Source organism: Nerophis ophidion, linkage group LG17 (assembly GCF_033978795.1).
Source record: "Nerophis ophidion isolate RoL-2023_Sa linkage group LG17, RoL_Noph_v1.0, whole genome shotgun sequence".
Taxonomy (NCBI): domain Eukaryota; kingdom Metazoa; phylum Chordata; class Actinopteri; order Syngnathiformes; family Syngnathidae; genus Nerophis; species Nerophis ophidion.
Genome location: NC_084627.1, coordinates 37,958,862 through 37,984,014, shown reverse-complemented (window position 1 = coordinate 37,984,014; position 25,153 = coordinate 37,958,862). Strand labels below are relative to the sequence as shown.

Below are 25,153 nucleotides of genomic sequence, written 5' to 3'. Positions count from 1 at the left end.
CTATTCTTCCTGCTTTCCCACTTTGTCTGCCTCCCTATTTCCTGTTGTCCCTTCCATAAACGGATCACAGTCTACGCTGTCTGCTCTTGACTGCGCCAAACACATTGATTGGCTCTTTTTTCCACGGCTGGAACGTGGGAAAGAAACAGTTCGCCTCCATTGGCTCCTTGGGCAGACTGTTGAGGGATGATGCAGCTCTAAAACTGGGTCAAGCACTGGCGACGCGTCCTGGGAGAATGGAAACTCTGATTAATTGATCAGTTAAAAGAAATGAAATTTAAGTTATTAACCTTTCTCCACATACTATTAGTCCACACACTATTGGTCCCACCAATGCTGACACATCTTTTCCAGTTATTTCTTGCATTTCGTGTTTTATTTTATGGTTGGAAAGCTGTCAAAAACGGAGGGTGCAAGGCTGGGAGAGTCAAGGTTGTGAAGAAGAATTTCATAGCCTTGCCTCCCCGTCTGGGTAAAAAATATGAGCGGCAATGTTTTGCGAGGTTTTTTGGTCAGCATGGTACTCTTGTTACTTTTGATGCCCCGCGACCTGCTCCAATGAAACATAATAAATAATGTCCCTCTAATTGTAAGGGTTGTCTTCGAATAGTAGTCCGATTTCACTATTAACCACAATGCAAATAATCAGTGTTCAAAAAGAAGAAAAAAAAATACAAAAATGAGGGGTATTTTATTTGAACTGAGCAAAATTACGGTATCTGCCAATAGAATAAGAAAATATGCTTTCCTAAAAAAAAGTAAAATTAGCAAACTTCATTGAACCCAAAAATACCTTAAAAAAAAAATTGTATTCTCACTAATAACAAGTGCACTTTTCTTGATAGAAAAAAATGAGCGATTTTTGCTTATGTTGAAAAATATTCTTAAATTAAGTAAATGCTAGTGCCATTATCTTGACATAATGATAATCGCTCAGCATTACATCTCTTGAAACCAGCAAACTTTTACTAAAAACTAGTTTATTGTTCTCAATGGAAAAGCAACAAGGCAACCGCTTGTTACCTTCGGGGTCTCCTAGGCAAATCATATCGTCTAAAAAGGCATTTTTCCATCGATAACTTGACATCATCGCGCCAAGTGCGTGCTCTTTTAGTCAATTATTGGCCAGATATATAAAGCCCGCCCGACTGATGCAAAGTGAAAAAATATTCTGTGGTCTGACGAGTCCACATTTCAAATTGTTTTTGGACACTGTGGACGTCGTGTCCTCTGTAACAAAGAAGAAAAGAACCATCCGGATTGTTACAGGCGCAAAGTTCAAAAGCCAGCATCTGCGATGGTATGGGGATGTATTAGTGCCCAAGGCATGGGTAAATAACACGTCTGTGAAGGTACCATTAATGCTGGAAGGTACATACAGGTTTTGGAACAACATATGTTGCCATCCAAGCAACGCTGTCATGGTTGCCCCTGCTTATTTCAGCAAGACAATGCCAAGCCATGTGTTACAACAGCGTGACTTCGTAGTAAAAGAGTGCGGGTACTAGACTGGCCTGTCTCCAATTGAAAATGTGTGGCTCATTATGAAGCGTAAAAATTGACAACGAAGACTGTTGAACAACTTAAGACGTATTAAGCAAGAATGGGAAAGAATTCCACCTGAAAACTTAAAAATTTGTTCTCCTCAGTTCCCAAATGTTTACTGAGTGTTGTTAAAAGGAAAGGCCATGTAACACAGTGGTAAAAATGTGTGCAAACCTTTTTGCAATTTGTTGCTGCCATTAAATTCTGAGTTAAAGATTATTTGCAAAAAAAATGGTGTTTTTCAGTTCGGACATTAAATATCTTGTCTTTGCAGTCTATTCAATTGAATGTCATTTGAAAAGGATTTGCAAATCATTGTATTCTGTTTTTATTTAGGAATTACACAACGTGCCAACTTCACTGGTTTTGGGTTTTGTATATCCAGGTTTCATTGCTAAAATATTGTCCTTTGACAATACACTAATGAAAAGGGTAGCTGTAATGTAAGAACTGTACTTATTTTTGACAGCTATTGTATATCTGTCAAAAATGTAAGTACAAAGCACAAACAAAATACATGTAAAAGATTGATTTAATTCTGTAAATAATTGCTGCATTCCCAATACTGAATGTTTGGCAACAAAAATGTTTTATCATTTCACTCCTTAGTCATAAACAATATTGCTTTGGGGCATCTCAAACGTTGCTGTATCGTATCATTTTGACGCCCCAATTTTTTTAAGTGTGTCCCTTTGTTCCCTTTTGCAGAGAAGACCAAAGATGTGATGCGAAACTTCAGTGACGTGTACGAACAGCAGTACGCGGTTGCTCTCTTCAACAGCGTCCGCTACGAGATTGAAGGAGGAGCTGGGCCACAGTCACAGATGCTGCACCGAAAGGCGAGTTCACCCTTGTACTTTTAACCTCAGTCAACCTGTAAAATATGTTTTTATGTCAGACAATGGGAATGCAAATTTAACCTGAGCCATTTTTCAAACACGTGAACCATAATCACACACAAGCACGTACGCATCAAATTACACATCAGGGCCAAATTAGCCAAAGTTCATTTATTATACCTTCACTGCAGAGATAATTAACTCTTTATAGGCAAGTAAAGTAAAGTAACACATTATTTCTACAAGCCAAATCAAAACTATGTATTAAATTTAGATAAAGAAAATACAACTGAATAGGGCTGGGTGGTATGGCCTTTTATTGATATCTCAATATTTTTAGGTCATGTCACGATACACGATATATATATCTCAATATTTTGCCTTAACCTTGGATGAACACTTGATGCATATAATCACAGCAGTATGATAATTCTATGTGTCTACATTTAAACATTTTTGTTCATACTTCATTAATATATGCTTATTTTAAAATTTTATGCAGAGAGGGAAATCACAACTATGTAATTTGACCAAAACTGTATTTATTAAACAGTTATTAAGCAGTGGCACAAACATTCATGTCATTTCCAAAACAGAAAGTGCAAGATTGTCAGAGACATTTTAAAACAAGCTATGAGTGTACATAATGTCACTAAGATGACATATCAAAAGAACACTAAATTAAAGTGCACTTTTTGTACAGACTGCCACTACAATAGTGCATGATGTCACACTATATTTCAATAACTGTCAAATAAAAATGAGCTGCATTATCGGAAATCAAATAGTGTATGTCCTTCGCTATGTGGTAGGTTCCTGCAGATGTTATCTCCTTCTGTTGTTGACTATTTTTTTAATGCCTTGTTGACCCTGAAATAGTTGCTTCGGCATTTTGTTGATGTGGCACCGAATGGAGATGTTGACATGCAGAGTTTCAAGCACTCCTTATTCTCTAGCGGGTGACTTTGCAAATTATGTTACATTAGGAGTGGTGCTACTTTTTGTAGCAACGCTTTTGCCACATAATTGTTCAACATTTTCCCGCTTTAAGCCAAACCGCCACCTTGGGAAGTAATTATTCCTTCATTTGTTACCAGATTCGCACCTTCTCTCTCTCGTATTACCACCCGCACCGCACCGTTAGCATTACAGCTATTGTTACCATGTCGCTACCTGTCTGCACCGCGGGAGCGTGTGACGTTGCACATGTGACGTATGTAAGACGGTGCCCTTGTTTTAAGTCTCTGTGAGAAGGAGAGACAAGATAGAGTGGGAAATGCATGTAGTGTAATGCCTGCAGCTAAAAGCAACTGTGTGAGAATGTATACTCGAATATCACGATATAGTAATTTTCTGTATTGCACAGAGACAAACCCGGGATATATCGAGTATATCGATATATCGCCCAGCCCTACAACTGAACATTTAGCAACTTGTTCAAAGTAAAATTTTTCAAACCAGAAAATATTACAAGAACTCCACTGGCTAGTTTATGCCGCCATTGGTGGTTTAACAGATCATATTTAAAAGAAAAATGTGTTTGTCACAATTACTAATTTTATTGAATAAAAAATTGCTCCTCTCGCCGGAAGTCAAAAAGTTAAGCCAAGTTCATACACAGTGTTTACCATACATGTATTGGTCGCCACAAATACATTTGGACCACCACAGTAGACTAGTTAGGTAGTACGCCATAGCTCAGCTCCGAATTCCCACGCCGTGTGCATTAAAAGTGAAAGACTGTCAGTTTCTTTCATCATTCAGTTATACTGTAATCAAATACAGGCAGTCACAATGGTGAAGTATTCGCTGCAGGACATGCATGCACCTCTATAAGCCTCTGGAGTATGTATTACTATCGGTGTGCAAAACGCGGTGAGGAACAACACCCGTCTGCAGTCCAGCCTGTGTTTGACAGGCTAAAGTCATAACTATCGATAATGCTATGTTGACAAAGCCTGGAGTAGGGCTGAACAATTAATTACATTTTAATCACAATTACAATTTTGGCTGCCACGATTAAATGAAAGATATCGTCTGCGATATAAACATTTAAACAGTAGGATCCGTTGCATATCAAATCAAGAACTTGTAGAACCCATGCAGGCTTTTATTGATTGTGACACATTGAAGAAATATAACGATTTAAAAAAAAAAAAAATGGCAAAAATAAAAATGAATATAAATATAGAAATGAATTGAAAAATAGAGCAAAAAAGCTGAAATGTTGATACAATAATAATAACACAAAGATTTGCCTTTAAATGTATGTATAAAAAAATTGTCTTTTTAATAGATTACATACATGTGTCACTGCCAATTGTGCAAGTTAGAACACCACAAATGCAAAACCCCAAACCAGTGAAGTTGGCACGTTGTGTAAATTGTAAATAAAAACATAATACAATAATTTGCCGCTCCTTTTCAACCTATATTTAATTGAATACACTGCAAAGACAAGATCTCCCGTCCAAAGGCAAAACCCAGTAACTCAATTTTGGTCAAAACTGAGCTGATAATAATTTTAGAGTTCCTAGGTGATACGCTTAATTAGTGTATGCGATATTGTAATTTGTTCCTTAAGTAAGCTGTTAGGCGCATGGCAGGACCTAGCAACTACCACATAACCGCGTAGATACAACAGAAAAACCTAGTATCTCAAGGGACCAATCGGAACTTCTTTGTCAGTCGCCTTATTGTCTTTAATGAGACATTTGCACCAATGGGGGCCGACGGTCAACCTGATTATGTGATATTATGGCACGAGGGGATATTTAGAAGATTGGCCCAGGACGTTGCAAGCACCTTCATTAAATGTATTGTTCTTGATTCTTCCCCTTGCATACTCTTTTGGGCAGATAACTGTGGAGGTCAAAATAAAAACTGGACATTGTACACGGCTCTTGCCCAATGTGCAAACGCAGAATGGGGCCCACCCGAGATTGTGATAAAATATCTGGAGAAAAGGCACACGTTCATGAGAGCAGATTCAATCCATGGCTCAATCGGCAAGAAAATGAAAGCTCAAGAAAACATCTATACATTTGATGACTTTGTAGATCTTTGTAAGACAGCATCAAGATAGATTGGTTTTCCTTTGTTTTCTCAAAATCAGCTAGAAGTGAGTTACTAGGTTTTGACTTTGGACAGGAGAAATGTATTATATAAGATATAAGACATGCATCTGGGGATAGGTTATAAATAAATGATAAATGGGTTGTACTTGTACAGCGCTTTTCTACCTTCAAGGTACTCAAAGCGCTTTGGGGCGGTTTAGCTCGGTTGGTAGAGTGGCCGTGCCAGCAACTTGAGGGTTGCAGGTTCGATTCCCGCTTCCGCCATCCTAGTCACTAGCGTTGTGTCCTTGGGCAAGACACTTTGCCCACCTGCTTCCAGTGCCACCCACACTGGTTTGAATGTAACTTATATATTGGGTTTCACTATGTAAAGCGCTTTGAGTCACTAGAGAAAAAGCACTGTATAAATATAGTTCACTTCACTTCACTTTGACACTACTTCATCATTTACCCATTCACACACACATTCACACACTGATGGAGGGAGCTGCTATGCAAGGCACTAACCAGCACCCACCAGGAGCAATGGTGAAGTGTCTTGCTCAGGATACAACGGACGTGACGAGGTTGGTACTAGGTGGGGATTGAATCAGGGACCCTCGGGTTGCGCACAGCCACTCTTCCACTGCGCCACGCCTTCCCAAGGTTTGATTAGCAACACTAAATTGGCCCTAGTTTGTGAATGTGAGTGTGAATGTTGTCTGTCTATCTGTGTTGGCCCTGTGATGAGGTAGCGACTTGTCCAGGGTATACACTGCCTTCCGCCCGATTGCAGCTGAGGTAGGCTCCAGCAACCCCCGCGACCCCGAAAGGGGTAAGCAGTTGAAGATGGATGGATGGATGTATTAATGTTCGACTGGTAAACTTTTATTTTTTGCAAATATTAGCTCTTTTGGATTTTGATGCCTTCAACATGTTACAAAAAAGCTGGCACAAGTGGCAAAAAAGACTGAGAAAGTTGAGGTATGCTCATTTAACGTCTGACAATTCCACATTTCAAATTGCTTTTGGAAACTGTGGACGTCGTGTCTTCAGGACTAAAGAGGAAAAGAACCATCCGGATTGTTATAGGCGCAAAGTTCAAAAGTCAGCATCTGTGATGGTATGGGGGTGTATTAGTGCCCAAGGCATGGGTAACTTACACATCTGTGAAGGCACCATTAATGCTGAAAGGTACATACAGGTTTTGGAACACCATATGTTGCCATCCAAACAGTCTTTTTTTATGGACGCCCCCGCTTATTTTAGCAAGACAATGCCAAGCCACATTCTGCACGTGTTACAACAGCATGGCTTCGTAGTAAAAGAGTGCGGGTACTCGACTGGCCTGCCTGTAGTCCAGACCTGACTCCCATTGAAAATGTGTGGCGCATTATGAAGCCTAAAATACCACAACGGATACACCGAACTGTTGAACAACTTGAGCTGTACATCAAGCAAGAATGGGAAAGAATTCCACCTGAAAAGCTTCAAAAATTGGTCTCCTCAGTTCTCAAACGCTTACTGAGTGTTGTTAAAAGGAAAGGCCATGTAACACAGTGGTAAAAATGCCCCTGTGCCAACTTTTTTGCAATGTGTTGGTGCCATTACATTCTTAAAGTTACTAATTATTTACAAAAAAATATAACTTTCTCAGTTCAGACATACCTTGTCTTTGCAGTCTATTCAGTTAAATATAAGTTGAAAATGATTTGCAAATCATTGTATTCTCTTTTTATTTACTATTTACACGACATGCCAACTTCCCTGGTTTGGGGTTTTATAGATTGTAGTGGGAAACGCTGCATTAGCCACAGCTTTAACAACAGATGTTGAAGTATTTCAATACAATTGACAATGATTCTGAAGGTAAGCAGATTGAAAGTTGTCATGATTTGTCTTCTGTGTATCTGTCAGTTATACCTAAATAACAAGCTTCTAGTCTTCCATGCCCATTACCATGTCGCTAGGTCTGTTTCTCAATCACTGGAAGGAAAGTGGAGCACATTTCACACATGAACAGAGTTGTTGTTCTATGAATCCACAGTGTCAGCTCATCTGTCTTCACAACATACGACAGCTGCATGTTTGTGCATGCCCCTCTGAGACAACGCATAAAATGGACTGTGATTTCTGTTCTGTTCGAAAGAAAACTAATAAAACTCTGAAAATATGGAGTACAATGTAAATTGATGAAATCAGTGAATGTTTTATGTGTGCTTATTTCCAGGACCCTTTGGCTGGCCGAACAATCTTTTCAGGATGTTTGTTTCAGTACCTAGAGGAGAATCGCAAGTGGAGAAATCGCTTCGTTTTTGTGCCAAACAACTACGCCATCAACCTCCATGAGAGCAAAACAGTGGGTAAACTTTGTTTTCAGCTCTGTTCACCTTGAATACTGAAACTTTTTTTTTTTTTATCTAACAGGCACAGGAGCGAGGACTGCATCCTAAAGTTACCATCAACTGTGCTGGCTACAAGGCCTTGACCTCTATGGAAGAGTACATGGAACTGATTAACAGCAGCCTTCCAGGTAGCACAATAAGCCAATATACTCAAAATTGTAATATATGCATAACATTATCAGACTATTGATTAAAAGTACAGTGTGTGTGTTTGTGTAGTTGCTAAAGCTGCGCTCAGACTCTTGGTATGCTGGTCCAGACTACAATTCTGAAAAAAATACTTGGTACATTATATTGTGCAAGTCATCTTATCATTCACACTGGTATTTTTGATATTGGACCAAAAGCAGTGCAGTAAAAACTAGACATGCGCCTATTGATCGGCTACCAATCAATTTCGGACAATTTCTGTGAAAAAGTATGTCGGGATCACAAAAATCAATCACCTCTGGCAGATAGTTGATTTATTTTTTGTCCCCTGACTGACAGAGGTGGCTAGCTGACAATGTGGAGCTGCTCCCCTAAATTAATCATCATTGCCTACATTGCTCTCTGAGCTGCAACCTTATCGTGGTAGAGGAGTTTGCGTGTCCCAATGATCCTAGGAGCTATGTTGTCCGGGGGCATAAAGCCCCCTGGTAGGGTCTCCCAAGGCAAACAGGTTCTAGGTGAGGGATCAGACAAAGAGCAGCTCGAAGACCTTTATGGAGATGAAAAATCATGGACCCAGATTTCCCTCGCCCGGACGCGGGTCACCGGGGCCCCCCTCTGGAGCCAGGCCCGGAGGTGGGGCACGATGGCGAGCGCCTGGTGGCCGGGCCTGTTCCCATGGGGCCCGGCCGGGCACAGCCCGAAGAGGCAACGTGGGTCACCCCTCCAATGGGCTCACCACCCATAGCAGGGGCCATAGAGGTCGGGTGCATTGTGAGCTGGGCGACAGCCGAAGGCAGGGCACTTGGCGGTCCGATCCTCGGCTACAGAAGCGAGCTCTTGGGACGTGGAACGTCACGTCACTGGGGGGGAAAGAGCCTGAGCTAGTGCGCGAAGTCGAGAAATTCCGGCTGGATATAGTCGGACTCACTTCGACGCACAGCAAGGTCTCTGGAACCACTTCTCTCGAGAGGGATTGGACCCTCTTCCACTCCGGCGTTGCCGGCAGTGAGAGGCGACGGGCTGGGGTGGCAATTCTTGTTTCCCCCCGGCTCAAAGCCTGTACGTTGGAGTTCAACCCGGTAGACGAAAGGGTAGCCTCCCTCCGCCTTCGGGTGGGGGGACGGGTCCTGACTGTTGTTTGTGCTTATGCACCAGACAGCAGTTCAGAGTACCCACCCTTTTTGGGAACACTCGAGGGAGTACTGGAAAGTGCTCCCCCGGGTGATTCTCTTGTCCTACTGGGAGACTTCAACGCTCACGTTGGCAACGACAGTGAAACCTGGAGAGGCGTGATTGGGAAGAATGGCCGCCCGGATCTGAACCCGAGTGGTGTTTTGTTATTGGACTTTTGTGCTCGTCACAGTTTGTCGATAACAAACACCATGTTCAAACATAAGGGTGTCCATATGTGCACTTGGCACCAGGACACCCTAGGCCGCAGTTCCATGATCGACTTTGTAGTTGTGTCATCGGATTTGCGGCCTCATGTTTTGGACACTCGGGTGAAGAGAGGGGCGGAGCTTTCTACCGATCACCACCTGGTGGTGAGTTGGCTGCGATGGTGGGGGAGGATGCCGGACAGACCTGGGAGGCCCAAACGCATTGTGAGGGTCTGCTGGGAACGTCTGGCAGAGTCTCCTGTCAGACAAAGTTTCAATTCCCACCTCCGGAAGAACTTTGAACATGTCACGAGGGAGGTGCTGGACATTGAGTCCGAGTGGACCATGTTCCGCACCTCTATTGTCGAGGCGGCAGATCGGAGCTGTGGCCGCAAGGTAGTTGGTGCCTGTCGGGGCGGCAATCCTAAAACCCCTTGGTGGACACCAGCGGTGAGGGATGCCGTCAAGCTGAAGAAGGAGTCCTATCGGGTCCTTTTGGCTCATAGGACTCCGGAGGCAGTGGACAGGTACCGACAGGCCAAGCGGTGTGCAGCTTCAGCGGTCGCGGAGGCAAAAACTCGGACATGGGAAGAGTTCGGAGAAGCCATGGAAAACGACTTCCGGACGGCTTCGAAGCGATTCTGGACCACCGTCCGCCGCCTCAGGAAGGGGAAGCAGTGCACTATCAACACCGTGTATGGTGCGGATGGTGTTCTGCTGACCTCGACTGCGGATGTTGTGGATAGGTGGAAGGAATACTTCGAAGACCTCCTCAATCCCACCAACACGTCTTCCTATGAGGAAGCAGTGCCTGGGGAATCTGTGGTGGACTCTCCTATTTCTGGGGCTGAGGTCGCTGAGGTAGTTATAAAGCTCCTCGGTGGCAAGGCCCCAGTGGTGGACGAGATCCGCCCGGAGTTCCTTAAGGCTCTGGATGCTGTGGGGCTGTCTTGGTTGACAAGACTTTGCAGCATCGCGTGGACATCGGGGGCGGTACCTCTGGATTGGCAGACCGGGGTGGTGGTTCCTCTCTTTAAGAAGGGGGACCGGAGGGTGTGTTCCAACTATCGTGGGATCACACTCCTCAGCCTTCCCGGTAAGGTTTATTCAGGTGTACTGGAGAGGAGGCTACGTCGGATAGTCGAACCTCGGATTCAGGAGGAACAGTGTGGTTTTCGTCCTGGTCGTGGAACTGTGGACCGGCTCTATACTCTCGGCAGGGTTCTTGAGGGTGCATGGGAGTTTCCCCAACCAGTCTACATGTGCTTTGTGGACTCGGAGAAGGCATTTGACCGTGTCCCTCGGGAAGTCCTGTGGGGAGTGCTCAGAGAGTATGGGGTATCGGACTGTCTTATCGTGGCGGTCCGTTCCCTGTACGATCAGTGCCAGAGCTTGGTTCGCATTGCCGGCAGTAAGTCGAACACATTTCCAGTGAGGGTTGGACTCCGCCAAGGCTGTCCTTTGTCACCCATTCTGTTCATAACTTTTATGGACAGAATTTCCAGGCGCAGTCAAGGCGTTGAGGGGTTCGGGTTTGGTAGCCGCAGGATTAGGTCTCTGCTTTTTGCAGATGATGTGGTCCTGATGGCTTCATCTGACCGGGATCTTCAGCTCTCGCTGGATCGGTTCGCAGCCGAGTGTGAAGGGACCGGAATGAGAATCAGCACCTCCAAGTCCGAGTCCATGGTTCTCGCCCGGAAAAGGGTGGAGTGCCATCTCCGGGTTGGGGAGGAGACCCTGCCCCAAGTGGAGGAGTTCAAGTACCTAGGAGTCTTGTTCACGAGTGAGGGAAGAGTGGATCGTGAGATCGACAGGCGGATCGGTGCGGCGTCTTCAGTAATGCGGACGTTGTACCGATCCGTTGTGGTGAAGAAGGAGCTGAGCCGGAAGGCAAAGCTCTCAATTTACCGCTCGATCTACGTTCCCATCCTCACCTATGGTCATGAGCTTTGGGTCATGACCGAAAGGATAAGATCACGGGTACAAGCGGCCGAAATGAGTTTCCTCCGCCGTGTGGCGGGGCTCTCCCTTAGAGATAGGGTGAGAAGCTCTGCCATCCGGGAGGGACTCAAAGTAAAGCCGCTGCTCCTTCACATCGAGAGGAGCCAGATGAGGTGGTTCGGGCATCTGGTCAGGATGCCACCCGAACGCCTCCCTAGGGAGGTGTTTAGGGCACGTCCAACCGGTAGGAGGCCACGGGGAAGACCCAGGACACGTTGGGAAGACTATGTTTCCCGGCTGGCCTGGGAACGCCTCGGGATCCCCCGGGAAGAGCTAGACGAAGTGGCTGGGGAGAGGGAAGTCTGGGTTTCCCTGCTTAGGCTGTTGCCCCCGCGACCCGACCTCGGATAAGCGGAAGATGATGGATGGATGGATGGATGCCTACATTGCGGAGAATAAACATTACATACAAGTAGATTATCACTGGAGGAGGAACATAAACATGTTACACACCAAGTAAGAACAAGCAGGAGCAGACAAGAAGGCTTGCTAAATGCTAAGTTAGCTGCTGATCTAGCTTCAAACAACAGAAGAAACAAAGTTTAAGAAGTGTAGATCAGGGATGTCAAAGTCGTTTTCATTGAGGGCCACATGGCAGTTATGGCTGCCAACTGAGGGCCGCTTGTAACAGTGAATAATAAATATATGCATTTGCCTCTAGATTTCTATATTAAATATATAAATTGTTTTAAGTAGATTGTCGATTTTACAGTAAAAACTTTACATTTCCAAAGTTTTACTGTAAAACATAGTGTTTTGTTGTTGTTTTTTTTACAACATTTTACGGTAAATATAAAAACTACCACTGTTTTTTGGGGGGGTTTTACGGGAAAAGCTGGCAGCTTGGTTGCCAGAATTTTTGTGTTCAATTTACATTGGTTATTACAACATTATATTGTTAATGGAAAAACAGTACAAGTTATTTTTTTATTCTGGCAACTTAGCTGCCAGTTTTTCTACCGTAAAAACAAATGCTTTTTCATTTACAGTAATACACCGTTTAAAAACAACAACCGTAGATTTTACAGTCAAAAAACAGTAGTGTTTTTTTCAATTCACAGCAATATGCTGCAAAGAAAAACATAAAATCTATTGTCATTTGTATTAATTTGATGGGTAGTTTGCTGTAAAGTTAAGTATTTTTATTTATTTTTAGACAAAAACATGCTTGGAAAGTATAATATCCTGTAATATTTGTTGCATTATGGGACACTATTAAAGTGTAAAAGGTATGCAATTTCAAGCAGTACATATATTTTTTCTCTAAAAATGAAAAAAATCCATTACATTTAGTGAGAAAATACTAAGTACTGTATTGACACACATCATTTCCAGTTGTTTGCGGGCCAGATAAAATGATGTCGCGGACCAGATCTGGCCCCCGGGCCTTGAGTTTGACACCTGTGGTGTCGCTAGTAGCGTGTTACAGCAGAAATTTAGCAGATACTAGCAAGAAATGAACATGTCTCAGTTAGGAATGATCGGATTCGGCACCATAAAAGCCTTAATCTCAACACCCTTAATAAATATATGTGCATACATTAAGGACACTGCAGCGTTCATGATATATTACGCAACTCAAATATGAGCAAAAAAAATGATGCTTGCTGGGTTAAATAATAGGGATGCAGGAAAAAAAAGTATTCAAAAGTGAAATGGGATTGTTTTTAAAACTCTGAATCGGTAAAAAAAAATTTAGAAATATAATTTTTAGTTTTTTAGGCCATAGCTGCTCTTACTTGTGTCAGCAGCCAAAATAGCTTATAGCTCTGTAGCCTGTTTTGACAATTTTTTATTATAATTTTTATACCAAATAATGTTATAATATATCCTTCGAGTACTAGCAGAGATCCGCCACCACAAGCCACGTGTTTTGATTGATTGATTGATTGATTGAAACTTTTATTAGTAGAATGCACAGTACAGTACATATTCCGTACAATTGACCACTAAATGGTAACACCCGAATAAGTTTTTCAACTTGTTTAAGTCGGGGTCCACGTTAATCAATTCATGTTAGACAGGTTAGTTATACCCTACTGATGATGTGTTGTTGCAATAGTAATCCTCATGCAGAAAACATCCAGAAGTGTGCAAGCCAAACTTTATCACTTCCATAAGTGCTAAGAAAATATGTATATAGACCAGTGGTTCTTAACCTTGTTAGAGGTACCGACCCCCACCAGTTTCATATGCGCATTCACCGAACACTTCTTTAGTGAAAAATAAAATGTTGTTTTTTTTTCAAATTCAAGACAATGTTGTATTTTTTTGGTAACACTTTAGTATGGGGAACATATTCTAAGTAACAAAGACTTAATATAGAGTTATTTGGACACTAGGGGAACATATTCAAAGTAATAAAGACTTATTTTAGTTATTTGGTTAGGGTTAGGGTCAGAGTTCGAGGGTTAGGGTTATAATAAGGCCATGCCGAATAAGGCATTAATTAGTACTTAATGACTAGTTAAGAGCCAATATGTTACTAATTTGCATGTTAATAAGCAACTAATTAATGGTGAATATGTTCATACTAAAGTGTTACCATGTTTGTTTTACTGGTGCACAAAAGGAACTGTGCATAAACATCACGTTGTTCTAACAACAAAACTAAGACAATGCATAAACTCAAAACAAATTACACACGTGCAAATCAGTCAGCTGTTGCCGTATCCGTAATAAGCCAACATGGTGAAGTTTGTATTTACACGAAGAGTCGGGTGTGTTTTGATCTCCGCCGAACCCCTGAGGTCGACTCACCGAACCCCTAGGGTTCAATCGAACCCTGGTTAAGAACCACTGATATAGACTCTTGGCAACAAGTTGAATACCACTCACTGGTTTACTTATTTCCCCAGAAAAGCAACGTGCTGTTGTTGAACGTGCTTTTTTTTTGGTACCTTGTGGAAATAAAAAAAAGAAAAACTGTGAAATAATAGAGTGAAAAGGCTAAAATGTTGACCCTGATAATGACTAAAAACTCTTAAGATTTGCCCTGGAAAATATTTTTCTCTTCTTATAAGCCTATTTCATTTCAAATGACATGATAATGTCAAACTACCACTATATTGAAAGAATATTATTAATTATTATCTTTGCTCTTCTTTTCAGAATGTAAAATAGCTGACTATTGTTGTTAATTAATTTCCATCCTTACAATATAAGCACACTAGTCTTTCCTTTTGATATACATGGGCGTTAAAGAACACTGATGATTAATTTGAATACATAGTTACCGTTTGGCAATATAAATTCTGTGCAAAACGATGTTAAAACACAGTGATCTTAAATACTTGACACTTTGGAACACTTTTCAATAAGTAGTGAATTTAAAAGTACAGCTTTTATTTTTATCATGGTTTCCAGTAAGTATCATGAATCATTGAAATTCATCCATCCATTTTCTACCGCTTATTCCCTTTTGGGGTCGCGGGGGGCGCTGGCGCCTATCTCAGCTACAATCGGGCGGAAGGCGGTGTACACCCTGGACAAGTCGCCACCTCATCGCAGATGGAAATTCATAAGTATTGATATTGACTTCTGAAATTCTGGTATACTGACAACCCTAAATCAGCCTAGATCAGTGGTTCTTAACCTTGTTGGGAGGTACCGAACCCCACCAGTTTCATATGCGCATTCCCCGAACCCTTTAGTGAAAAATAAAAAAAAAATAAAAAAAATTCAAATTCAAGAAAAAGTCATATGTTTTTTTACTGGTGCACAAAATGAACCATTCATGAACATCACCTTGTTCAAAGAACAAAACCAACACAGTGCATGAACTCACAAAAAATTACACACCTTACACACATTACCATGAATTGATTTATGTGGACCCCGACTTATACAAGTTGAAGAACTTATTCGGGTGTTACCATTTAGTGGTCAATTGTACGGAATATGTACTGTACTGTGTAAACTGTACTGTTTCATATAATGTATTCTCTTCCTTTGCAATCTGCTAGTAAAAGTTTCAATCAATCAATCACAAAACCTGCAAATCAGATGGAAAATTAGAGGGAACATTGTTTGGGGGTATCCATAATACACTGATAGGGGAAGTTTTTATTCACACGATAAGTCGGATGTGTCTTTACTTCCGTGGCGGACACTCTGCCGAACCCCTAAGGCCGATTCACCGAACCCTTAGGGTTCGATCGAACCCAGGTTAAGAACCACTGGCCTAGACTAAGATAAATGCACAAATATTGAATCCAAGTAATCATACTTTATACAACCCTTATGATGATGAAGGTATTGCGCAGTGGATAATTGAAGTGAACTCCAGTAAACCATAAAGATGAACTAAGTTGCATATGTGCACGTTCGTGTTTAGTAAATGTTTTTTTCTTACGTACATACTATACCTCTTTTTTTATAGCTATATTTTTCTCTGTCCTATATATTCATTCATTGAAACATTTTTATATACCTTGTTCCTGCAAATCTTTAACGCATAGGTTTTTTTAAATGTTATCTTGCTCTTGTTTTAGGTATCAAATCAAATGTGGGAAGCAGTCCCTTCATCAAGTGTGCGACTCAGTTCCCTCTGATCCTGTGGCACCCGTATGCTCGTCATCATTACTTCTGTGTTCTGACTGAGAAGGAGCAGCAGAAATGGCACGCTGTTTTGCAGGACTGTGTCCGACACTGTAACAATGGTAAGAATATGAAGTACACTTTTTTTTTTGTACAATGCACACTACACAAGGCGCAGTAGTCACTGAGCAAAGTTCCATGGAACAGATGATAAATCAAGGGCATGATTGGGCACCTTTCAGAACTTACTACATGTGACAAAACTCAGATGTTCCAAAACATAATGCTGTCAAATGGTTTATGGATTGGTTATTTTTAGAAACTGTTATTTTTGCTCGCTTCAAAAACTTTTTTTGAAAGCGCGCCATTGCTGTGCACAATCAAACATTACCTAAAAGGATCAAAGTTACAGGCTAGTGTTGAAATTATAGCAAAGCTAGTGCAGAAATTACAAATATATAAGAGAAAACCGGTCAGAAACGTTTTAAAAATGATTTTTTTTATTTGATAATTATATTTATTGCAGAAATACCTGCTAGCAGCTCCTGAAAGGGGGAACTGCACTTTTTTTTTTTTAATTTTGCCTATAGTTCACAATCATTATGAAAGACATTACGACATTTTTCACCCTGTCTTTTAATATAATCTAAATCGAGAAATGTTGGGAACCGGAATCGAAACGAGGAACCAAAAAGCTGAAAGGGAATTGTCCAAATTCAAACCTTACCCTTTTAAAGTATAATTATCTGCACGGCATAATGCCAGTTCCAAATGGATCTAATCTGTAGGGACCAAATGTGTTTGAGAGCAGTGTTTATCATGCATGGGGGTAAGTTCTGCTCGTAAGAACTTAGCCTGGTAAAGGGAATTTCCCTCTAATTATGGTCCATTTTTGCCCTGTTGGAATGCATGCCTTACTCTCCTATACACATATTGGAAGTGTTAGACTTGTAATGATTGGACAGGTTATTGTCTGAGCCGTTTCTTGTCATTTCTGGTGTTTGAGATTTCTCCTCTTAGAAGTAGTCAGACTGCATCGGCTCTGGAGACTCGGAGCAAGTCAACTAGAAAGTTGTCCTGTTCCCGAAGGGACTGTCAACATAAGCAGTTGTTGGGATCAAAATGTTCAACATCTCTGCTTTGAAAACTTCTAGGTGGTTTGATTGATTGATTGATTGATTGATTGATTGAAACTTGTATTAGTAGATTGCACAGTACAGTACATATTCCGTACAATTGACCACTAAATGGTAACACCCGAATAAGTTTTTGAACTTTTTTAAGTCGGGGTCCACGTTAATCAATTCATGGTAAATGGTGTCAATCTGCAGTCCATACTTGAACAACATCTTACTTTATTTTTATCGTCACTTTGCCAAACAAAAACTACTTTCTCTAGCTCCTGTTTCACTGTTTTTCTCTGTTGTATTTGTCAGTAATTACAGAGTACGCAAAAACCCACAAATAAATCCACCCGTTTTGTGGATATAGTAAAAGTTTTGAGTTCAACTCATGAAAAATGGGAGCAAAAACAAAAGTTTAATATTTTTGTTCACTATATTTCACCGGGGAAGGGAGAGTATTCCCAAATAGGAGACTTTTGAGAGTGTCCCCGGACTTTGAGTTCTCTTTGGCACAATTGCCAGCTATGACTCCTGCTAGCCAAAGGCCGGACTGCACTGTCTTTGTTTACTTAGTAGCCAGGTAACGGCGAGGCACACTTCCTGTCCCTCGCTTTTAAAGTGTGCAACGTGAAAAATTGGTACTATACTGTACTTGCCCAAAAGTTCTGTACAATAAATACACACGAAATGCTCACCATGGAATACTTACTGTCTATAAGAAAGTGCAGTAATAAGCAAACATGTTGTAAGCTGAACTAATGAACACAAGAAAGGGTGTGTAGTGTGAGAAGAGTGTGTAGGTTGAGGTGCTCGGCAGAAAGAATGTCTTTGATCTTTCTTCATGTTGTGTGCTTGTGCCATGCTTGTGTGAACACAACACGTGACTTGGGTGATTTGAAAGATTTGAATCTGTGGCTCTGTCTTTGGCCACTATGTGCAAAAGTAGCCATTTGTTTTGGACAGAACATCCATACTGTGACATTATAATTGTAACTTTGTCTACCAACGAGATAACAAAGTTAGCCGATGTCTCTGCTGAACCATTTTATTAGTTGCTTGTTTTGGTTTGGGCTGCTTGGATAGAAGAAAATAGTTTACAATCAGTTTCTGGTGCATTCTTGGCCAAGAAGGAATCTCAGGCTGCCTGTCACATTGTTGTCGTAAAGAAAGTTTCAATGGCGGGGTCTGGACTCAGAGCTATAACTTCTGTAGAAAAAAAAAAAGAGTGGAAAGAAAGCGCACAATGGGGGTACTGAGATGTCTGGTAATTAGGTAATGTCATGAATCATCAGCTGGACATCAGCAGAGCGTAGAGTTGGGTCAACTCGAGTTCAGAATACTTGATAGACAGCATTTCATTAGTTCTAAGAAGTGTGCTGTGGTCATTTCACATGATCTGACAGTAGTGCATCAATATGATAAAGACCGCTTCAGAAACCGAATACACAGAATTTAGATTTTTATTGATATAATTCTACCTATGCTGCCGTGTGCCAAACTAGGTTAAAGTTGTGCTTTATTTCAGGCTGTGCGGCATAGATATGTTATAAATTTGGCCGACGATAGAGATGTTAATTAAAGTTAAAGTTCCACTAATAGTCACACGCACACACTAGGTGTGGTGAAATTACCCTCAGCATTTGACCCGCACCCTTGTTCCACCCAATGGGAGGTGAGGGGAGCAGTGAGCAGCAGCGGTGGCCACGCTCAGGAATAATTTTGGTGATTTAGCCCCACAATTCCAACCCTTGATGCTGATTGCCAATCAGGGAGGTAATGGGTCCCATTTTTATAGTCTTTGGAATGACTCGGCCGGGGTTTGAACGACCTACCGATCTCAGGGCTTAGTTCCCTGATCAAGAATCGGAGCCCGGTCGCGGCGGTGAGAACGCCGAATCCTAAACACTAGACTGGTGTTTTTCAACCTTTTTGGAGCCAAGGCACATTTTTTTCGCTGAAAAAATGTGGAGGCACACCACCAGCAGAAAACATTAAAAATGTAAACTCAGTAGTTGATATTGACGGTAAAAAGTCATTGTTGCAAATGTTGGATATGAATTCAAACCATCACCAACCATGCATCACTATAGCTCTTGTCTCAAAGTAAGTGTCATGACCTGTCACATCACATCTAGTGTCTTGCGCTCCTATTTTGGTGGCTTTTCCTGTTTTGTCTGTATTTTCCTGTTTTGTTGGTATTTTCCTTTCGCAGTTTCATGTCTTCCTTTGTGCGCTATACCCCACACCTGCTTTTTTTTTAACTATTTCAGTTGTGCGGACGCTATCCTTCTTTGTGTGGAAATTGTTGATTATGTCATGTGCGGATGTACTTTGTGGACGCCGTCCGCTCCATACGCAGTAAGTCTTTGCTGTCGTCCAGCATTCTGTTTTTGTTTTCTTTGTAGCCAGTTCAGTTTTAGTTTAATTTTCCATAGCCATCCCTAAGCTTCAATGCCTTTTTTAGGGGCATTCACCTTTTGTTTATTTTTGGTTTGAGCATTAGATATGATGTTTACAAAGCAATTAGCTACCAGCTTCCATCAAGTGATATTGAGGAGAATAACATGGTTACTCTGCCAAGCTCTAGACAGCACCGACACTCAACAACGGAACATTATTTGTGGATTATAATTACGGGTTTGCTAAAAATATTTTTAACCCAAATAGGTGAAACTACATCATCTCCCACGGCCCACTGGGCTGTATGTCATGGCACACTGGTTGAAAATCACTGCACTAGACCACCAGGGATTTGTCATTATGATCCATGTTGATGACACATTCTGGCTGTGTCACGCATATTTTTTTTTTTGCGAAAAGCATTAAGGGTCCTCATTGGAGTGTAACATCCTCGTTAGCTTGCTATTGAGTGCGGCTTATGTCCCTCCACATTACAAAGCTACTTCTAAGTCATTAATTCTGGACTGCATTGCGATAAATAAAGTAAGTTTCTCAAAAGCCACTGGAGGACTCAATGAAGATCTTAACATGCTACAGTACACACCGTAGGAGGGATAATTTAGAGCCAAGTAGTTTTTGCTTATGTATTTATTTTGCACTCTAGGACTGACTTTATTTTGCTCAAAATATTAAATGTAATAAAAGGGATTTGAATTCTACAACAACTCAGAATTCAAATTGATTCCAATTCTTGGGATGACGTTTCAATTCAACACAATTCTGGATTCTCGCAATATATGTATTATTTGCTGTGTCAATTATCCATCCATCCATCCATTTTCTACCGCTTATTCCCTTTTGGGGTCATGGGGGGCGCTGGCGCCTATCTCAGCTACAATCAGGCGGGAGGCGGTGTACACCCTGGACAAGTCGCCACCTCATCGCAGGGCCAACACAGATAGACAGACAACATTCACACTCACATTCACACACTAGGGCCAACACTAAATTGGCCATAGTGTGTGTCAATTATAACCTCTTCAAAACAGGTTAAAGGTTGCAAAGGCTCCCTTTAGTTTGACATGCAGATGGCCTGAAATTCTTATTTTAAAAAATAGATTTTTCAAATTTTTGAATCCATTCAGAATTGTAATCACGATTTGGATATGACTCAATTTAATTGATATTGTTACGTCACCATCTTGTGTTTTATGTGTAATTATAATTGAGAAAACATTTTGTATTATTCAGTAAAATTTTACGTACCGTATTTTTCGGACTATAAGTCGCAGGTTTTTTCATAGTTTGGCCGGTGGTGCGACTTATACTCAGGAGCAACTTATGTGTGAAATTATTAACACATTACCGTAAAATATCAAATAATATTATTTAGAAGTGACACAGAGGAAGAAGATTTTATCGGATTTAGTGATTGGGAGTGACAGATTGTTTGGTAAACGTTTAGCATGTTCTATATGTTATAGTTATTTGAATGACTTACCGTAATATGTTACGTTAACATACCTGGCACCTTCTCAGTTGGTTATTTATGCCTCATATAACATACACTTATTCAGCCTGTTGTTCAATATTCTTTATTTATTTTAAATTGCCTTTGAAATGTCTCTTCTTGGTGTTGGGTTTTATCAAATACATTTCCCCCCAAAATGCGATTAATACTCCAGTGCGACTTATATATGTTTTTTTTTTCCTTCTTTATTATGCATTTTCGTCAGGTGCGACTTATACTCCGAAAAATGCGGTATTACTAATAGCATTGGTATTGCCGCTGTTGCAACTTTTTATTGAATCATCACCCGATTTACCAATGTATATCACCCAAAACTAATGTAACTTTGAAAAAACAGAAGAATAAGTGTTTATTACATTTTACAGAACTGAAGATAGAACCATTTTAAGACAGAAAGTAACCAAATATTAACAAGTAGATTAATGTAATGTCATCTGGTGTAACACCTTCCCTGGCTACCTTCACAAATTAGAAACCATGCAAAAGAAAATCATACGGGCCCTGTCATGTTCCAAGTTTAATGCCCCCACTCGACATCTATCCTATAATTATCATCTCTTAAAGGCCTACTGAAACCCACTACAAGCGACCACGCAGTCTGATAGTTTATATATCAATGATGAAATCTTAACATTGCAACACATGCCAATACGGCCAGGTTAGTTTACTAAATTGCAATTTTTAATTTCACGCCAATTATCCTGCTGAAAACGTTGCGGTATAATGACGCGTATGATGACGCGTGCGCGTGACGTCACAGATTGTAGCGGACATTTTGATCCAGCACCGATCCCAGCTATAAGTCGTCTGCTTTAATCACATAATTACACAGTATTCTGGACATCTGTGTTGCTGAATCTTTTGCAATTTGTTCAATTAATAATGGAGACGTCAAAGAAGAAAGGTGTAGGTGGGAAGCGGTGTATTGCGGCCGCCTTTAGAAACACAAACACAGCCGGTGTTTCCTTGTTAACATTACCGAAAGATGACGGTGAAGCTTTACTATGGAACACAGCGGTCAAGCAAACATGTTTCCCTACCACATGTTAACCGGCAGGTCTCGGTGACAAAATGGTGGTATTAAGTCGGCTCTTACCGTAGACATGAGCGCAGAGCTTGCGTCGTTCCTCCTGCAGCTGCGGACTCTCTTGCCTCCTCCCACCGGCCAACCCGACCGTCGGATGCTTACACCGTTGAGGAGGGGAAGAAAAAAAAATCTCAGCCCGGCCCCAACGGCTGCCTTCACCTAGTCGAGAAAAGTGGCTTCCCTCGGAGACACTGGCGGTCACCACACCCGTGGCCACACCCTTCCGACTTTCAGGCTGTGCAGGTATGACCATATAATCTCACTGAAACACTAATAACACAATAAACTGATAAGGGATTTTCCAGAATTATCCTAGTAAATTTGTCTAATAACATCTGAATAGCTCTGCCGTCTATTTTTTTTTTTTTTCCCCCCCCGAGTCCTTCACTGGCGTTTTCCTCATTCCACGAATCTTTCATCCTCGCTCAAATTAATGGGGAAATCGTCGCTTTCTCGGTCCGAATCGCTCTCGCTGCTGGTGGCCATGATTGTAAACAATGTGAGGAGCTCCACAACCCGTGACGTCACGCGCACATGTTCTGCTACTTCCGGTTCAGGCAAGGCTTTTTTATTGGCGACCAAAAGTTGCGAACTTTATCGTTGATGTTCTCTACTAAATCCTTTCAGCAAAAATATGGCAATATCACGAAATAATCAAGTATGACACATAGAATGGACCTGCTATCCCCGTTTAAATAAGAAAATCTAATTTCAGTAGGCCTTTAAGACTGTCAGAGTTCAATATTTATCACAATGCCTGTTCAATCTATCAAGTCATCCACAGGTTGAATCTCAGGCTCTGTATCTTGGTTCCTATCTATCGTCCCCAGCATACCCACAACACTCGTAACTTTGACCTAATATCAGGTAAACATTGTCTACTGGCTTGTACTGTTCGAAGTGTGGTATGCAGGGGACCAAAGATTTGGAACCGGCTTGATGAGAGCCTCAGGATGCTGTATTCATTCTCCAACTTCAAAAAGAAATTGAAATCTTACCTATTAAGCACCAATCCAAAATGCCTCGTGTGGGGTAGACTACAGCTGGGTTGTGCGTGGTTGAATGAATTTATGTGTATGTGTATGTATGTATGTGTATGCTTGCTTTAGTACTCCTATTTTGTGTTTATCATATAGCGTTTTTGTGCTTGCCACCATGTTTCAGCATTCCATGCCTATACTGTCCTCTGGACCCCCTGCCAAAAGCTTCTTCTCGCTTATCTGGGGGGCCCTTTGACTTACCACCATCCTTAAATAGATAATCATTACTGTTGTAATTGTAATATGGTATTGTGAATCAAGTTGAAACTATAATAATAGTTGTGAGAAAATAATACAACGGAAAATTACTCCAAATTAGAAGCCTTTATTACCCGTTTCAAAATGGTTCTATTATCGTTTATATATCAAATAATATATCGTGATCTATATCATTATTGAAAGAGGTTGCAAAATGTATATCGCAATATAAAATTAAAGCATTTACAATTATGATCTCTAATTACAAAAGCGTCTTGAGATACCGTAACTTTTGTTTATTGAAGTTTTGTTAATTTGCTCCATTTAATCAAACTGACTGAATCAAGTTTCGGAGAATTCTACTGTGTTTTTAACGTCACGCTGTCATTTTTCCTGAGCAAATTAAATTTGGGTGACACCCAAAGCTGTCTGCCGAATGATCCGTTGGGCGTGCATTGTTGGCTTGCTTCCAGAACTTCATACCCTGCGCAAAGTGTTGACGGTTTATTACAGTAGCTCAATGAGTTCAATGAAACGTTAATTTTATGGAGTAAGAGCCAGTTCAAAGTTAGTGTTTATGAACATGTTATTTAGCATTTACCAATATATTGCTGTGGTGTAAATATACTCTCTAATAATGACTTAAAAAATATTTTTAAAGTAAAACACACTTTTTTTGGCGAAATGGAAACCAGGAAATTTTGACATTGGCTAACTGTGGAATTGATTCCGTTCTACATTGTGTTGTGGCATTTACCTAAACTATAGAATATTTTTTCCCATATTCAAAAAATAGCGTTAAAGTGAATTCCATTTTGCAACATTGACTTTCTCCTTCCCCCTCTACCATTAGCCCTCATCCCTTGAAAGAGAAGGCCAAGAGGTAGAGGTAGAAGTCAGGCCCTAACTCGTTTCAAGCTGTCATGATACTACAATGCACTACGTTACAATTATTACAGATAATACTCTATAACAGGGGTAGGGAACCTATGGGGCTCTTTTGATGACTGCATCTGGCTCTCAGATCAATCTTAGCTGACATTGCTTATCACGATAATTAATGAATAATTCCGCTGGTAATCGCAGTGTTAAAAATTACATTCAAAATATAAAACATTCTCATACATTTTTATCCATCCATCTGTTTTCTACCGCACCTGTTCAAGAAGTCGCATTAATGGTAAGAAAGATTTTGTTTATTATTGGTGAGCTTCCGAATAAAAATGTTATTAAAAAGAATAAGAGACTTATTATGTGAAGATCTGTCACTTCATTTCTGTTTTTGCTTCTTTGTTTCGTATTTACTTCCCATCAGTGCTTTTATTTTGTTTCCATTTTCTGTTTGTCCCGCTGAGCGCTGTGTTTTTTTCCCCTCAACTGCTGCCAATCAGCATGTTTCTATTTTCGCTTATATTGCGCGTTCCTCAGGCCTCAAAGATTGACTATTGTTTAGAACTGTACATGCAAGACTCCTTCATTCTCCTCTATTGGTGATATTAAAAGTATCTTACCTGTGCTTCGCTCTCCTGGTTCCTGCATCTAGGGGTCGCTACTACTGCTGCTATGCGAGTTTGTGACATATTATACTCTATAAATGTTGGTCTTACTTAAAAATGCAGACATTTAGTTGTATTCAGTGTTAAAAAAAATATTATACAGCTCTCACGGAAATACATTTTAAAATATTTGGCTTAAATGGCTCTCTCAGCCAAAAAGGTTCCCGACCCCTGCTCTATAAAAAGCTAACGTAACAGTATTCAGAAGCTACAATATGTACAATAATTGGGTTAGCTAGGTCGACATTATGCGATTTCAAAATAAATAACAGTAAAAAACATTCTAAACATGGTTAAAGT

The 25,153-nt window shown here is 40.8% G+C and overlaps 1 protein-coding gene across 2 annotated transcripts in view; it reads left to right on the top strand.

Moving 5' to 3' along the window:
- LOC133536409 (protein Niban 2-like) overlaps nt 1-25,153 on the top strand; it is a 103,094-nt gene that overhangs the window by 20,614 nt on the left and 57,327 nt on the right. For both annotated transcript variants that reach the window (XM_061876903.1, XM_061876902.1), the window contains 4 exons: nt 2,254-2,384; nt 7,671-7,799; nt 7,868-7,973; nt 15,872-16,039. In XM_061876903.1, the coding sequence (XP_061732887.1) occupies nt 2,254-2,384; nt 7,671-7,799; nt 7,868-7,973; nt 15,872-16,039 (534 nt within the window). The remainder of the gene's footprint in view (nt 1-2,253; nt 2,385-7,670; nt 7,800-7,867; nt 7,974-15,871; nt 16,040-25,153) is intronic.